Below are 16844 nucleotides of genomic sequence, written 5' to 3' on the forward strand. Positions count from 1 at the left end.
TGGTCTGGCTTGGCTTGAACAGGATCCCTCTGCACACACTGCAAGGAGCAGGGTGGAAGTCAGGAGAGTAAGAAGAGGGTGTGAGGTCATCGGGGCAGAGATGATGGTAGTCCTGGCTGGGGAGCGGTGGAGAGGACAGGGTGGTAAGAGTTTATACATACCAGCAAACCCCATACTTGTCTGTATTTCCATAACTAAATGGCCGGGTCAATGTGATCATCTACTCCTCTGTGCAGCGACTCAAATTCCCGACCTTAACTCATGTCTCTATGTCAGTCTATGATCTTTGATCGTCTTTGATCTCCAGCTGCCTCTGGCCACACTGTCCTAGGTGACCACTGCATCCTCGAACTCAAGGCATCGAGGACACCCCCTCATCTGCCTCCTGTAGAGCCTCCACCACTCCCCCGGGTTTCTGTTGGTGGCCCCTCCACTCTGCCGCCCTCCAGCCCAAAGCCCAGGGCTGTATTGGGTATCTTAGTTCCCGTGCTGCTCACGTGCATCCTTCAAACCAGATCTCACAGGCAATGTCGGGCTCTGCTGATTCTCCATCTGTTCCCTCTTTCCCATGCCCACAGCTACCTGTCCAGGCCCGTGGGCCTCACCCCTGAACACTGCAGCGACTGATCACAGGGGAGCCTGGTGGCCAGGGGCACGGGCTCTTGAGCAGGATTCTCTGGGTTTGAATCCTGGTTCTGCCCCTGTGAACTTGGGGCTGTTTCCTCAATTTGCCATCTCAGTTTCTCTGTCAGTGAAATGGGCATAATTATACTTCAAATGTTATTATGAGGGTCAAGTGAGAGATTACATAGAAGATGCTTGGAGCAGAGTCTTTTATGTGGTGAGAACTCAATAAATACTAGCTCTTTTAGCATTAATTTTTAAAGTTCATTATTTTGAGAGAGAGAGAGAGAGAGAGAGAGAGAGAACATAAGCAGGGGAGGAACAGAGAGAGGAGAAGAGAGAGAGAGAATCCCAAGCAGGCTCCACACTGTCAGTGCAGAGCCCGATGCGGGACTCAAACTCACAAACCGTGAGATCATGACCTGAACCAAAATCAAGAGTCCGACACTTAACTGACTGAGCCACCCAGGCGCCCCAGCTCTCTTATTATTTATGCAATAAGTCTTTATTGAGTACTTATTGTATAGAGACCTCCATCTACTGGAAGATAATCGAACCCAGGAAGAAGAGTGCAGACCCCAGCAATTCCACTCTTGAATGTTGATCCAACAGAAGTGTTCATCAATATCCAGCAGAAGACACGGACTAGAATGACACCCTATTCATAATAGCCCCCATCCGGAAACTACCCATCAGGCATAGAACGGGTAGAGAAAGTGTAGTATATTCGTGCAAGGGAATAATACCATAGTGATGAGAAGGAATGCACGATTGTTACCTGCAACAACACAGATATTTAACAAGTATAAATGTAACGGGGAATGGCTGGGCCTAGCACCTCCAGCTGTGGGTTTCAGTGGGGGGTAGTCTGATTTTCACCTAACCTGTGCCCCCAAAATGACCTCTTCTTCTTCACAAACAAAAATCCCAGCCTTTGCCTCATATCTTTCCCTGACTTGCCAAAGAACCGTGAAGGCAGGACAATAATAATAGCCTGTATTTCGGGTGAACACAGAGGAATTACCGCGACCTAATATGGGAACTCATCAACACAGTGATCCTTTAGGGTGGGTACTGCTCTTTATGCCCATTTTACAGATGAAAAAACTAAAGCACTAAAAGGTCGAGTCAAGAGGATGATAGCTAAAATTGTTATTTCAGGGGCGCCTGGGTGGCTCAGTCGGTTAAGCATCCGACTTCGGCTCAGGTCGTGATCTCGCGGTCCGTGAGTTCAAGCCCCGTGTCGGGGTCTGTGCTGACCGCTCAGAGCCTGGAGCCTGTTTCAGATTCTGTGTCTCCCTCTCTCTGACCCTCCCCCGTTCATGCTCTGTCTCTCTCTGTCTCAAAAATAAATAAACATTAAAGAAAAATTAAAATTGTTATTTCAGTCTCAGAATACTCAACAACCCTCTGTGTAGAGCGCTGCTGTTCAGCCCACTTTAGAGAAAAGGACCCTGAGGCACAAAGAAGTTAGGTACCGCCTAAAATCACACCAGGAAACAGCAGAGCTGGGTTGGGCCAGATGGCCAAGCCCACTCTGTGCAGCTCTGTTCACAGCTGCTTGACAGTGAGGTCACAGGCCTTGTAGCCAGATGGCCCAGGGCCCAGCACCACAATCCTAGGACAACCCGTTACTCTGGGTCTCAGTTTACCCATCTCTAAAATGGGAATATCGATAGCGCTTTCCTTTAGGGATGTCCCAAGGGCAACATGCAATTGTGGGTAAAGTGCCCGGAAGCAAGGGCCCCACATGCAGGAATCATTGGACACAGGTCTGTTGTCCTCATCCTCGCTCTCACTGTTTCTAGGGATATTCTCCGAATTTTCCCCGGCAATGTGTTCAGAGTTTACCCCTGTGGAGCCTGACCCACTGAAACTCTCATCCCGTGAGAGAGCATCAACTCAGCCTTGAGTCAGGTAAACTGGGCGTCCAAGCAGCTTTCTCATCTGTGAACCAGAGTTTTGTGAGGAATAAGTGGCCCAGACGCTGCCTGTGATTCTCTGTCTGGGGTTTTTTGGAGGAGGTGTTACCTGAGTAAAGTGCTGGAGGCAGCTGTCCCCAGGGGCAGGTCATGTGCCTTCTGTGAGCTGGGGCCACCCTTCGCCTCCTCTGCAGAGTATCTCAGGGCCCTAGACTCCCAGGCTCCCTTGCCTCTCACCTTCCGGGGGAGGGGGGTGACGTGACCAATGGAAGGCACTAACGGAAACCGGGGGTAGGAGAAGCAGAAGCCAGGTCTGCCTCCCCATCTCCATCGCTTTTTGTTAGGTCTGCAAGGCTGCGTGTCCTTGGGGGCTCCTGCTCCCCGCAGCCGGCCCTGCTGTGATTCCACCTTCTGCTGGTTGATCGCGGCTTCTGGGCTCTGCTCTCCCTCAAACCCTGCATCCCAACAGCTGGTGCCAAGTGAAAGAAGCCATTCACAAGACAATACCTCCTGCGTGATGCTCTTTACGTTAAGAACAGGCAGCTAGCTATCCGTCATCTAAGGTGCTGGAACTCAGAACCGTGGTTGCCTTCAGGGGTGGAGGGGATGACCGGGAAGGCGCCGTAGGAAACTTCCTGAGATGATGGAAATGTTTTGTACCTTGATGGGGGTATTGATTACACAGGCGTATACATTTGTAAAGACTCGGTAAACCATATGTTAAGACCTGTGTGTTTCACTGTGTGTAAGCCGTGCCTCAATAAAATTAGCTCAATGAAAAGAAATCCCTGTTTAAATACTCAGTGTTTTCTAATTTCCTGACTGGAGTGTGATGAGAACACAGTTTTCCTTTTTAAACACACAGATGTAGATCACAGAGGAGGAAAGAAAATTTATATGTAGGTTTAAGAAAAAACAACAATAAAACATGAGACTTCAAACAATTGCACACTTGGGTGGGTTTATTTCAGGCCGTGTTCCCCAGTCGCTGGGGGCAAGCCTTCATTTTCCCCCTGATTTTCTCTGGTCTTAAATGTTGCGAAGCACCAAGCTCTATATAAAGCGTCTAGCTCAGTGCCTGGCACGTTGCAGGTGTGCGCGAAAGGTTCATTTTTATTAACACGAGTTGGTTTTAACGGATCCCTTTCAGGCCTGTTTTCTGACTTTCTTCAAGACAGTGTGATTTCACCTTGTGATTTTCACAAAGGATGCAGCCTCTGCATGCTGCCCTTGGATGGGGAGCGCTTTCTCAGACAGCATAAGCTTGACCTACAAGCTCTTGCCTAGGCATGTACCTGGGACGTTTTTATGTCAACTCCAGGAAAGGGAGCAAGAGATTCAGAATATCTGTGCGCCCCTCTTCACCACACCCCCGGGAAAATAGCCAGTCCAGCCCAGCACCTGCCTTGGCCTAATGATTAAGGGACAGCTGGTTGCCTTATCTGCTGGAAAGCTTGCCCATGTGTGTGTTTGATAAAGGCTGTGTGGAGGCTGGTAAAGGACCAGAAGACCCTGGAAACCTTGGCCAGCCCCCTAGGCTGTGAGGTAGAGGAAGGGAGACTGGGGCACGCAACCCAGCTCTATCTCAGGGTCCAGATGGACCAGACGGCTTGTGAACATTCTTGTCCTCCGGGGCCTGCATGGCGTTGCCCCAGTCAAGGGTGTGGGGAGGGCCCAGGCACGGGGCTGCCTGCTGGATTAGGGTGGGCACCGAACCCCCCTTCCCAGCTCTGCTCTAAAAGGCACTGTTCCGTGGGCTGCGGCCCCTGGCAGGTGGACAGGGCCCAGTCAGGCACAGGTGGTGCTGGGTCTCCAGTCGGCAGAGGCGGTTCTGGTTGGACACCCGGGTGGCCACGCCCAGCCCGCAGGTGGTTGAGCAGGGGCCCCAGGCCGTGCTCCATTCTGGGCAGGGGATGCCAGGGGGTGGGGGAGCGACAAGGCCAGAAAACTGGGGTCCTGGGAGGGGGGAAGAAAAAGAGGTCAGCACTGCGAGGTCAGGGCTTGGCGGCTAAGTCAACCCAACTGCTGGCGGTGCCCTCTTGGTCGCGTTGCTTAACCTCTCTGGACCTCGGTCTCTTCCCATGTAAATTTTCTACTGGTCGATTGCTAGGGCTGAATAAAATAATGGAGGGGAGGTGCTTAGCAGAGTACTCCTACTTGTAAGCACCTCGTATGTGTGGGTTACTAGGCAGCTGGGATGGTGACGGCCGGGACGGTCCCCCAGGAAGTGGCACGTTTCTCATTTCTGCACCCCTCCCCCCATGGCCTCTTACAGGAAGGAGATTGTGTGGGTAGTGGTACCGTGACCCGGCCGCAAAGATGCTAGAGGTTCTGAGGCTGTGCCCGGAACAAGACGGGGGGTTCACCACCGTCTAAGTTTTCCTCCTCTCACATCCGATTCTGCTCTGATGTTTTGGTGTCCTTTCTTCTGGTCCTTTTTAACCAACTGGTTCTCAACTGGGGGTGATTTTGCTCCCCACCCCCCCCCCCCGGGACATTTGGCAATGTCCAGAGACCTTTTGGTGGTCACACTGGGAGTGGGGGTACTGGAGTCTAGCCGGGATGCCGCTAAGCATCCTATCAGCTCCCACGCGACAGAGGGTTACCCGGCCCACGTGTCACTAGTGCCAAAGTTGAGAAACCCCGTGTGATATGACTTGTGCGCCGTCTGTATGCACACGCACATGTACTCACATACCGGAGGCCAAATTGCATAGACAGTGCCCTCTCCTGCTTTTTACGCACAAGATCAACTCGCTGGCATCCTGCTGTGCATTGAAGCGGATGTGTCCCGTTCCGTCCTGGGGATAACTACAGCCACCACGGACGGAGCGCTATGTTCCAGGCACTGCCTGACTACTTTCCTTGTGTTTACTCGCCCAGTCTCGCAACAACTCTGCGAGGTGGATGCCCTTATTCTCACTTTGGAACAGTTGGAGGCACTGAGGCCCGGAGAAGTTAAGCAACTTTCTCAGAGTCCCACCACTAGAAGTAGTGAAGCCGGGCTTAGAACCCCGGGCAGACTCCATGCTGAACCCACCATGCTCTACTCCCAATATGGTCCATCGCCAATGGACCCATGCCTTCTTTCCAGCTGCCTTTCTCTAGAAAAATCACATTCATATGATAATCATAATAACTCAGTGATGTAGCAAGAACCAAATCTCTAAAGAGTTTATAGCATGAGGTAACTGTCTTTCCTCCACCTCTGCCCCTAAGTCCACATCCCAGAGGCAACCACCTTGCCTGATTCAGTTTTGAGTTCCTCTTTGGGTACATCCAAATAATTACATGTTAATACTAGTATATAATATTTAAATTATATAAATATATTATTATGTGTATTAGTGTATTAGAATTATAATAGTAGTATGTCGTAATAGTACTTCCGCTATGAAATGCGAGCCTTTGGCTCAAGGATCCTAGCCCTCCTTTCCCTTCTCCACTCTGCCACTAATTTTCATTTTTCATTATTTATGACTTAAAATTATATTACTTCTTGTTTTGCCAGTTTCAAAGAGGTCTTGTGACTTCCCACTCTGCTCACCTAGTCTCCTCAGCCCGCACCCCCTCCCGGGTCCTGTCAGGGAAACCTGGGCTTTGACCTGTCCAGTCTCCTGGCTCCGGAGAAGCCCCGCCCTCGCCCCGCCCCCCTCCCCGGTGGCCCTGCCCCTGGCTTTGACCAGTCCACTGTCCTGGCTCCTGAGAAGCCCCGCCCTCGCCCCGCCCCCAGGTGGCCCTGCCCCGGGCCTGGGCCAACCCTGCACTCACCTTGGGCTGGGAGGGGCTGGACCCCCAGCCCCCCTCCCTGGTCGCACACCCACTCAGGGCAGCACTTGCCCGGGACCTCAACCCTCCTGGGATACGGGCAGTCCCAGCTGGGCAGCCGGACGTCCTCACTGCACAGTGGCACACAGGTGAAGCCACCATCCTCACAGTGGCAGCGAACCCTGCAGTGGGGCTGGAAGGTCTCCCCATCTCGGTACACGCGGCCGTTCACCTCACAGCTCCCGTCATCCTCTCCCCCTGCAGAGGAGAAACCACACCCCCATCCGTGACCCCCAACTTTTCCCTGGGCAAGCCTGTGCCAGCCACATCCTCCACGTGGTCTCTCTGCAGAGCTGGCCCAGATCCTGCTGGGGAGCGGTGCCCTTACAGGGTCAGGACACTGGGCCAAAGGGCTCCAGCCCATCGTATGCACCCCGTCCCCGCTGCCAGCCTGCCCTGGAGCCAGCAGGAACACAGCGTGGCACACTGCATCCTGACACAAGGGATGGGGAGACGCTGGCCTGGTCGGAGCCCCACTCTGCTTTATTAGCTCTGGACCTTGGCCAAGCGACTTCACTTCTTGCCTCAGTTTCCTCACCTGCAAAGTGGGTTATAATGATACTTATTTCACAGGGTTGTGGTATAGACAAAATGAAATGATATATGTAATGAATCCAACATAAAAGACATCTTCGATAGATCCTAGCTGCTCTGTTGTTACTATGAATATAAGTACTATATATTAATAATATATAACATACATACACAATGAGGGTTTCTGCAACAAAATTTCATTGTACATCTGCTGTGTGGTAGTCGTCCCTATTAGGCCAGGGCTTAACTTGCTGGCTGTGTGACTTTGGATAAGTTACTTGACTTCTCTGAGTCCCCTTAACAATAGCATTGATGAGAACAGCTCAGTACCTTCAGTTACACGAGATAATATGTACAAAACATTTGGCACAGTGCTAGGCATATAGTAGGTGTTCAAGAAACACTCTTTGAACAGAGCCCTCAAGATGTGGACGCTATCCCCACTTCCTCCACTGGAAAAGCACTGCTTGAGGGCTGGGGCTGGGAGTGCTCCTGCCGGCACATCCCCATCCACCAGGCCGGCTCAGAGCATGGATGGGACACAAAGACCCTGGGGAAATGCCCTTTGCAATGCCTGGTGCAACGCCCAGCATGTGAGAGACACTGATAAAAGAGTTCCGACTTCTTATAAATTCCAGAGATATGTAGTGTGCCCCTCCTGTGTGCCATCCACTGGGCTCCTAGACAGGACTAAGACACAGTCCTTGCCGTGAGGGATTGATGCCCAGGCAAGGGACAGATGTCACTGTCTCCAAGACAGAGTGAAGAGCCGTGGAGAGGTGCGTGTGAGCCGCCCGGGGAAGTGCAGAGAGCTCGGAGGGGTCAGGAGGTTCTGGGGACGGATTTGCTGGAAGGCAGATTTTCCCAGGATTTCAGAGAGAAACCTCTAGCGAGCCTATACACATGCAGGAATTTGGGAACCACACAGATGTGGAGGGCAGTCCCTGTTCCCACTTGCTAGCTGTGGAAACTGAGCCACAATACCCGCTCACAGGGCCGCCAAGGATTGAAGGAGCCAGTGTACTTAAAGGATTTCGCCCCGAGTCTGGAACATAGCAGGTGAGTGGGAGCGGGTGATGCCTGTTCCTTTGAGAGGCACAGGCGGGCACTAGCGGTCTCCCCACTCCTTCCAGGCCGCAGCCCTTTGGCTCCAAATCCCTGGCCTTCTGGCCTGGATCATGTGGCCGCTGGTTTCCTGGAAACTGTAGGGGGCAGCTGTGCCTTAATCTGTACCCTAAGCCTGGCCGAGCCTGGGTCTCCACCGGACTCCTGATGTCACAGCCCTGGGGCCTCCTGGTCGCTGGGATGACTGGTAAACAGAGGGATTGTTTAGGAAAGTCAGCTGGAGTGGTGATAATTTTAGCAAGGTTTCCTGGCACCCCTCCTGGGTCCTACAGCTCAGGCTGGTTGGGAGTGGGAGCAATGGTCCCTGGGCAGTCACTCCCTACGCTGGGGTCTGCGTGCACCCTTGTGCGTGGTCCCAAACACGTGAGGTACCTCCAAACTTACTCATCCTTGGATCCCCACCCCCGACATACACATATAGTTGCCCCTTCCGGGCCCTTCCAATACCTTCTTGTCCAGCAACCTCCCTCAAATAACTTTAGAGCCCAGGGGCTCCTGGGTGGCTCAGTGAGTTAAGCAGCCGACTCTTGATTTTGGCTCAGATCATGACCTCATGGTTTTGTGAGATGGAGCCCAGCATGGAACCTGCTTGGGATCCTCTCCCCCTTGCTCTCTGCCCTTCCCCCCCTCCATCCCCCCACCCCTCTCATGCTCTTTCTCTCTAAATAAATAAACAAACAACAAGCAAACATTAAAAAATTAAAAAAAGAAACTTGAGAGCCCAGTCTTGTTATCTGGTGATTTCTACATCCTTCTTTCCCTCTGAGGGTCCCTTACAGGAGAGGGAATGACAGGGTATTTGTTTTTTGTTTGTTTGTTTGTTTACCTTTAGCCACTTGCACACTGTGTGACTGTAGGCAAGTGATTTAACCTCTCTGGCCCCCCACTTCCTTCATCTGCAAAATAAGTTTAATAATAGGACCTTCCTCATTATTAAGGGTAAAGTGAAATCATGTGTGTAAAGGGCTTGCTCACAGGACATGCTCAATAAATGCCTGTTCCTGTGCCTCTTCCTGCTAGCTTCTCTAGAACTCCTACTATCATTCATTCATTCATTCATTCATTCAATGCTTATTTATTGGGTACCTACTATGCATCAGGAACTGTTCTGGGTACTTGTGGTATGGCGATGACTAAAACAGGCAAACATCCTGCCCTCATTGGAGCTTTCGCCCTAGCAGAAATAAGCACAATAAGCAAGTAGAGTTTATGATGTCAGATGGCGATTAGAGCCAGAAAAATAATGGAGGGAAGGGTTTTAAGAGAGGGGTGTTGAAAATGGTGATCGCGGAAGGCCTCACCAAGAGGGTGATATTTGAGTAAAGATGTGAAGGAGGTATAGGAACTTGCCATGCATGTATCTGGGGGAAAGAATGCTGGTAGACAAGCAGCCAGTGCAAAGGCCCTGAGGTAGGAGCCTCCCTGGGATATTTAAGGAACAAAATAGGCCAGTGTGGCTGAAGCAGAGAATGGGAGGGAGAGAGGGGGTTCGATGGGGTCAGAGAGAAAGTAGGAGCAGGACCCTGTGGGGCCTTGTAGCCACCAGGAGGACTTTGGCTTGTATTCGGAGGTGGTAGGAAGCTCTTGGAGGCCTTGAGGCCGAGGATGGATGTGGTCTGATGTATGTATGGAAAGGGCCCTGTGGCTGCTGTGTTGGAAACAGGCGAAAGGCAAGGATAGAAGCAGGGAAACAGTTATGCAGCCACCGCAACATCCATCACATGATGATGGGGCTCGGACCAGGCTGGTAGCAGGGGCTGGATTGGGAACGGAAGATTCTAGAAATATCTTGAAGACTTTGCTTGTGGGAAGTATGTGGGATGTGCAAAAATGAGAGAGGTCAAGAATGACTGTAAAGTTTGAAACTCAAGCCACAGGAAGGGCGGGGATGCCCTCGGCTGAGTGCGGAGGCTGCACGCTTGGGGTATGAGGGATCAGAGGCTTACGATGGACACGCACACAGACTGGAGTTGGCCGTCAGAGGTCTGTCCAACAGGAATTGACAAGAGAGTTTTTGGGCAGCACATTCCCTCCAGAGCTAAGACCTAGACCCAGCCTCCGTGAGGTCTTAGCTGGCTCTGGCTCATCTGTGGGGTTCACCAGCCTCCAGATTTGGTTCATGAACACCCACTATGTTGCCTGACCAGCACTGGGAGTTGTAGGAAGAAGCAAAGACTAACTACATTTTTGACCTCCGGTTGTTTGAAGTCTGAATCAAGACAGACTAGGAAAAGCCCTTTAATAAACTTAGTGACAATAACAGCCAATGTATACTAATCATATGCTGAGTGTCAGGCAGAAGAGTGATGGAAAGGAGGATTGTGGAGCCAGCTCGCTGAGTTCAAATCCCAGCCCAGCTCCTTATGAGCTGTGTGACCCTGGGCAAGTTGCCTAACCTCTCTGTGCCTCTTTTTGTTTTTTCCCATTTATAAAATGCGAATGACATCAGGACCAACCTCATAAGGTTGTTTTGTTTTGTTTTAGTTTTTTTTAATGTTTATTTATTTTTGAGACAGAGAGAGACAGAACATGAACGGGGGAGGGTCAGAGAGAGAGGGAGACACAGAATCTGAAACAGGCTCCAGGCTCTGAGCTGTCAGCACAGAGCCCGACGTGGGGCTCGAACTCACAGACCGCGAGATCATGACCTGAGCCGAAGTCGGACGCTTAGCCGACTGAGCCACCCAGGCACCCCACGGTTGTTGTGAGATTAAATGAGATAATATTTGTGAAACCCTTAGCGCCTCGCACGCGGTAAGTACCATGCAAGTGTTCAACAAATAAAGCTTTGCCGTGTGCTTTACATGTGTCCTGGCTAATTAAAACAATGGCCTGGTGAGCTAAATGTTACTTCTCTCATTTTTCCCTTTAGCAACCATCTATCAGTTTATAAAACAAATCACTACTTTCTCATGATTATACTCCCCTGATCATAAAAAAACATTTAACGAGGATTTAGTGTTGATAACCTTATGTCTATTAGTCTTGTTGTTATCTTTAAGTCTTGTTGTTAGTCTTTAAGCCTTGTTTTTTTCTATAAGTGGATTCATTGTCAATGATTCATGAGCCCCTCTCTTGTTCTTATTTTCTTAAAATGACACATGCAAATAGATGAAAGAGATAGATTGCTCTACAAGGCTCATTAAAAAAAAAAAAGAAAAAAGAGAACACTGTCACATTTGGCTGTTTCTCTAAGGCAGTGGTCCTCAAATAGAGATGATTTTGCTCCCCCAGGGGACACTTGGCAATGTCTGAGACAGATTGTCATGACCTGAGTCATGCTACTGGCATCCAGTGAGTAGAGACCAGGGATGCTGTTAAAAGTCCTACCGTGTGTAGGACAGCCCCCCTACAAAGAATTATAACAATTATCTGGCCCCAAAGAGTAAAGTTGAGAAACCCTGATCTAAAGTGCCAGAAGGCACCAAGGCCTAAAATGCTGAGAGATATAACATGCTCAAGGTCACTAGTAAATGGCAGACTCAGGACTCAAACGATAGCCCAAGGCTCCCAATCCAGGAGGAAGACAGAACAAAACGTTGCTTTAGAATCTGTGTGATCTGGTCCCAAGCTGTCTAAGAGTCATCATGCCCATTACTGTTACTAAGGCTCAGTCTGCTCATCTATAAAGTGGGTCTGAAAGTACTTACCACATAGGATCGTTGTGAGGATTATGTGGCAAGTTTCAGCACACTGTCTGAGAAGTATTATGCCCTAAATAAGCAGCAATGCTTTTATTTTCCCAAAAAGGTGTGAAGGTCCCCAGAAAGGATAGTAACATCTGGTTTGAATAATCTGGGAGGACTTCCGGGGGAGGAGTGTTTGAGCTCACCTTTGACAGTGGGTTGTGATTTGGACAGGTAGGAATGGGGGGAGGCTGCTCAGGTGGAGGGCATGGTTGGATCAAAGACAAGGTGGGGGGCAGGCAGAGGGAGGGCCCAGGGAACCGTGGGTCACCGGGTTTGGCTGAAATGGATGGTGCACCTGATGTAAGGAGGTAGAGAGAGAAGAGCTTCTCTTTGACTCAGGTCCCCTCAGCCTTGACCCTCCCAAATACATCCACCGTCAGTCCCGCAAACCTGCTTACAGAGGCACACGGCCCCTCGGCCACCAGGGCCCACCCTGGGCTGGCAGATCAGGCCCTGGCTGGGGTCGCAGACGTGGAGATGGTCGCAGGGCTCCCCCAGCCGCCGTGCACATACCCGGCAACAGTTGCAGCCGTCCAGCACCAGGGGCGCCCCCGGTGGGCATCGGGGTGGCGGCCAGGGGCAGACACATGGTGTTGGGCACAGCTGGGCACATACCTGCAGAGACAGAGATGTCACTCAGCCATGGCCGTTCAAGGGGGGCAGTGAGAGATCCACACTTTGGCCCCAGGGTCACACAGACCTGGCCTTGAACCTCGTGACACTCCTCCCTAAGAGACAGTTGGCATTGTGGTCATGAGCTAGAACTTTGGACTAGAACTCCAGTCCCCACTCTGCCTCTTATTAGCTGAGTGACCTTGGGCAAGTTACTTAAGCTCTCTTAGCCTCAGTTTCCCTATCTGTAAAAAGGGGGCAATAGCAGTGTTTAGCTCAGAGGATTGTTTTGAAGAGTACATAAAGTGATGCATGTTAAACCCTGAGCAGGCAGCCAGGCATGGGGTAGGTGCTCAGTGCATTTAGCAAATGATGATCACTGTTGGGAATGACAAGGAAGGGCTGAGGCCCCGCCCTTTAGACACTATAGTAAGGCAAACGCCACAAAACAAAGGATTAAAATGACAGGGCACTGGGGCACCTGGGTGGCTCAGTCGGTTGAGAGTCCGACTTCGGTTCAGGTCATGATCTCGCGGTTCATGAGTTCGAGCACCGTGTCTGGCTCTGTGCTGACAACTCAGAGCCTGGAGCCTGCTTCAGATTCTGTGTCCCCCTCTCTCTCTGCCCCTCCCATGCTCATGCTCTGTCTCTGTCTCTGTCTGTCTCTCTCTCTCTCTCTCTCTGTTAAAAATAAATAAACATTAAAAAAATTTTTTTAAATAAAAAATAAAATAACAGGGCACTATATGTTTTCTAGCACATAGATTGCAAATCTTTATCTCGACAGCTGAATAAATCAAACAGTATCATAGATGTTTTTGATTGTTGGAATAACCCAGAATATATTTCTGGATACTTATTAAATCAGCCAGGAAACTTGGGAAAATACTGAACCCCAGACCTCCCCTGGGACTTACCAAATAGAACCTCCAGAGGCAGGGCCCCGGAATCTGTATTTGTACCAGGCTGCCAGGGGCTTCTGATGCACAGCTAGGATTTTGGCACCTCTGCTCCAGTTCTAACCCCCAGCCCCTGGCCATGGAGAGATGGGAACCCTCGGCTCCAGAGAGAACAAGGGTCTTGCCAAAAGTCACAGTGTGTTAGCCACAGAGCTGGGAACCTGCTTCCTCCTTAAGGATGCTATAGTTGGGAAAAGCCTCAGCCAGGGACCCGCCCCCCAGGTGGGTATCGACCCAAGTGTCCTGGCTGTTTCTTCCCACTCAGGACACAGAAACAACCAAACCAGAAACCGTATGCCATGGTCTCCCCATATGTCCATTTGGAGGTGGGGACCAAGAGGCAGGCGTAACTCAAGATGTTCCCAGTGGCCCCCTCTGTGAGGGACCAATCTTTAGTTCAGTAGGATCCTTGGAGGACCAGAGGGTTTTACCTGGAGAATGGAAGACTTACAGTTTACAGAGATCGAACTAATAACCTCCTATCTTTGGTGTGGCCCCAAAGCAGGCAATGACCTCTTTGCCCTAATCCCCACTTTGCCCCAACCCTACCACCGTCCTGCAAACCTGCCTTCAGTGGCCTGCAGCTCACACCCTGGCCACCAGGGGCCGCCCCAAACTGGCCAACCAGCCTTGGGTGGGAGGGGGTGTCACAGACCAGGCTAGGACAGCACTGGTAACAGGTTCAAGCGTGGAGCCTCACAGGGGAAAGAGTTCCCGCCTCTGCAGGAATTCCAAGCAGGAGACTGGGTGATACCAAAGAGATTCTAGAGAAGATGGCCTAGGCTCGCTCCTCAAAGCGTGGTCTGGACCAGCAGCAGGAGCAGCGTCACCCGGAAGTCTGTTGCAGTATCTGGGGCCCCATTTTATGAGTCTGACTCTGCCTTTTAACAAACGTAGAAATTATTCTCATGGAATTGACCCAGCGAGCAATCGGCCGGACTCTGGGGTTCCCTTTCAAACCAGAGGGTGGGCTCCCTCGGTGAGTGGGAAGTGGGGACCCTGACCAGAACTGGCTCTCGGGTCCCTCCCACCTGAAAGCCGGGGTGCCAGGCCACAGACCGTCTGGCTTGCACCCAGGTTCCCACTTTGGCTCTCCATGAGCAAGCGTGGCCAGGGCCAGATGTGCAGGTCCTGATACGCAGGGGGGGCCGCTAATAATATCAGTGATTATGGCTAACAGTTACCACGGGCAGCCGTAATGTGTCATCTGATTTAGCCCTGCGAGGTGAGGTGCCAGCACTGTGCCCACTGTAGAAGCTCAAAACAGTGTGGCCACGTCACCAGTAAGAGGCAGAGCTAGGACCGGAATGCGGGTTCACCAGGTTGTAATTATCACACCTATCTTGGGGAGCTGTTTGCCAGCTTAGCCTCTGCCTCAGTTTACCCATTTGTTCAGGACGGTCAGCGACAGGTCAAGGGAGCACACCAAGGGGAGGTAGGCCCTCTCTGGTTTCCCTCTATCTCCATGCCCTTCCCAACCACCCCCTGCACACATGGTTTTTCCAGACCCTTGCTGCGGTCACCAAGGGGGAAGAGCCCCGGACACAGAATATTCTAGGAAGAGTTGAAATCCAAGTTCTACCACTGTCTGGCTGTGTGACTTTCAACACCACGCCGCTGAACCACTTTGTCGGGGAGGGAGCTGTTTCCTTCTCAGTAAAACAGGGTAGAGACCACCTATCTTAAAATTGTGACAGGGATAAAAGGTCACGGCTAGCTCTCGATCATCGTGACTCTGTCTGTTTCCAGGTCTCTGCCACCTGCCCCTGTTCACAGGCCTGAGCCCAGGAGCCCACAGCCCGCCGGAAGGCTCGGGATTCTCGTTCTGAGGATTGTTGTAGCTTTCCGTGTTCGTGATGACCAGGTCCCTGAGTCCTGTGCAGGATGCTGCCTGGCTCCCTGGGACCAGGAATAATGGAGGTGAGGACAGTGGGCCCAGGATGGCTTCATTTTGGTCTTTTATATAAGTCTGGGCCCAGAACCCCGAGCCCCCAAGCCACCCACCTAAGCGTGATGTTCTGCCGGGCGCCTTCGGGAGAACAAACAGTGGGACTGGGACGCTGGCAGAGTTCTGGGCCTTGCCCCACCGCTGCTCAGGACCCAGGAGAGCAAAACTTCTGCTGTGCTCCTCAGCGGAACATGAAAGCCCAGTGAGATCATGGCTCGCGGTGGGGCCAATCTCCAAGGCGTCGGGAACTCAGCATTTGCTGAGGGAATCACAGGGATCAGCAGCTGTGGCCTCGGTCCAGGTAGGGGAGAGGCCCAGGCAGGAGAGGCACAAGTAGAAGCGCCCCTTCCCCACCCTCCACACACTCAAGCCTATCCTGGGCTCCACTTCCTCTATTGCTCTGATGTTTCTTTGCTGTGTGATGTTAGTCAAGTTGCTTGCCCTCTCTGAGTCCTGCTTGACTAAAAACAGGGGATAATAAATCCTTACGAGGTTGTTGGATACGTTACGCAAGGTAGATGTTTCACAGACCTTCTGAAAAAATGTCCCATAAGAGAAGATCATCATTCCACAAGGTGTCTCCCTGTCCCCTTTCAGCCAGGTCTGCAGGTCATTAGGTCACTCACTGCCAACAGCATTAACGCCCTTGCAGCGTGAACTTTTCCGATCAGTTAGACACCAACATCCTTTCAAACCCTGGCTCACAATCAGGCAAAGCAGGGTGTATGTGGCATCTCCTTATTTGTAATGAGGACGCCCACTTCGGCTTTGTAGGGCTCTGGGGACTGCTAATAGTCACGACCCTCTGCTTCTGAACACCTGCCACGTTCCGGGTGCTGCGCTGAGTACTTTTGATGAATTACCATAAATGATCTTCACAAAAGCCTCATGATCATTATGCCCATTTATCCAAGGAAGCAGCTGAGGCTCGGAGAGGAGAAGGGACTTGCCTGAGATCACACAGCAGAGCTGGCCAGGGGCAACTCTCCGGGCACCAGGGAGGGAAGCCCGGCTGTGCCCAACATAGAAGACCTGCAGGAATTCTTTTAGGGGGTCCTTGGCAGTGACTTCACACCTCCCCAACACACCAAGGAAGTCAGCAGGATGTTTTGGGGCCCAGGGCCCCCTTACCTTTGAGAGGAGGCAGAGGAGGGAGAAGGCCAGAAGGTGGGTCTGTAGTGTGACTCTCATGTCACTGTGTCCCCCACGGAGCCGGCTTTCAGCCTGGGAGGCAGGACCTGTGAGTCTTTATGTCCCGGCAGCTGTGAGGTCACTGCCAGGCACACAGGCTCACACACACACACAGATGCACACGCACACACAGATGCACACGCACGCTGGTCTCTGCATTCCTGCTCCTCTCCCCATCCTCATGCTCCCACTGATGAGCCCATTTACCTGCAGATGAGACGGCGAGGCCACCAAGAAGGTGCCTACCAGTGTGAGCGTGTGTGTGTGTGTGTGTGCGTGCGTGCGTGCGCACGCCCGTGTGTGAAAGTCAGAGCCAATGCCAGTGCCAGGAGCCTGCGACAGGCTGGCAGGGGCCTCTCTGGCTCCTCCCAGCCCAGGAAGGGAAGGGGACCTTCCTGGGCTGCTGCTCTTG

General features: G+C 51.8%; 1 protein-coding gene across 1 annotated transcript; it reads right to left on the reverse strand.

Moving 5' to 3' along the window:
* Positions 1 to 4281: 4281 nt before the first annotated feature.
* CCN5 (cellular communication network factor 5) lies at positions 4282 to 16432 on the reverse strand. Its single transcript, XM_047067965.1, has 4 exons — positions 16373 to 16432; positions 12121 to 12337; positions 6318 to 6572; positions 4282 to 4502 (listed from the first exon to the last, which is right to left on the reverse strand). Exons 1-4 carry the CDS (start codon positions 16430 to 16432, stop codon positions 4282 to 4284), a joined length of 753 nt encoding a protein of 250 aa, XP_046923921.1.
* Between the last annotated feature and the right edge of the window lie 412 nt (positions 16433 to 16844).

This window comes from Lynx rufus, unplaced genomic scaffold (assembly GCF_022079265.1).
Source record: "Lynx rufus isolate CCGP_SWC_20201006 ecotype Redwood Valley unplaced genomic scaffold, mLynRuf1.p SCAF_8, whole genome shotgun sequence".
NCBI classification, from domain to species: domain Eukaryota; kingdom Metazoa; phylum Chordata; class Mammalia; order Carnivora; family Felidae; genus Lynx; species Lynx rufus.

What these genes read in the sequence shown, in the direction of transcription:
- CCN5 (XM_047067965.1), bottom strand. Translation starts at nt 16,432, where the DNA reads ATGAGAGTCACACTACAGACCCACCTTCTGGCCTTCTCCCTCCTCTGC. An exon ending in TCCTCTGCCTCCTCTCAAAG is followed by an intron (nt 12,338 to 16,372) that starts GTAAGGGGGCCC and finishes CTGTCTCTGCAG; the next exon opens with GTATGTGCCCAGCTGTGCCC. An exon ending in CCAGCCCCTCCCAGCCCAAG is followed by an intron (nt 4,503 to 6,317) that starts GTGAGTGCAGGG and finishes CCCCCCTCCCAG; the next exon opens with GACCCCAGTTTTCTGGCCTT.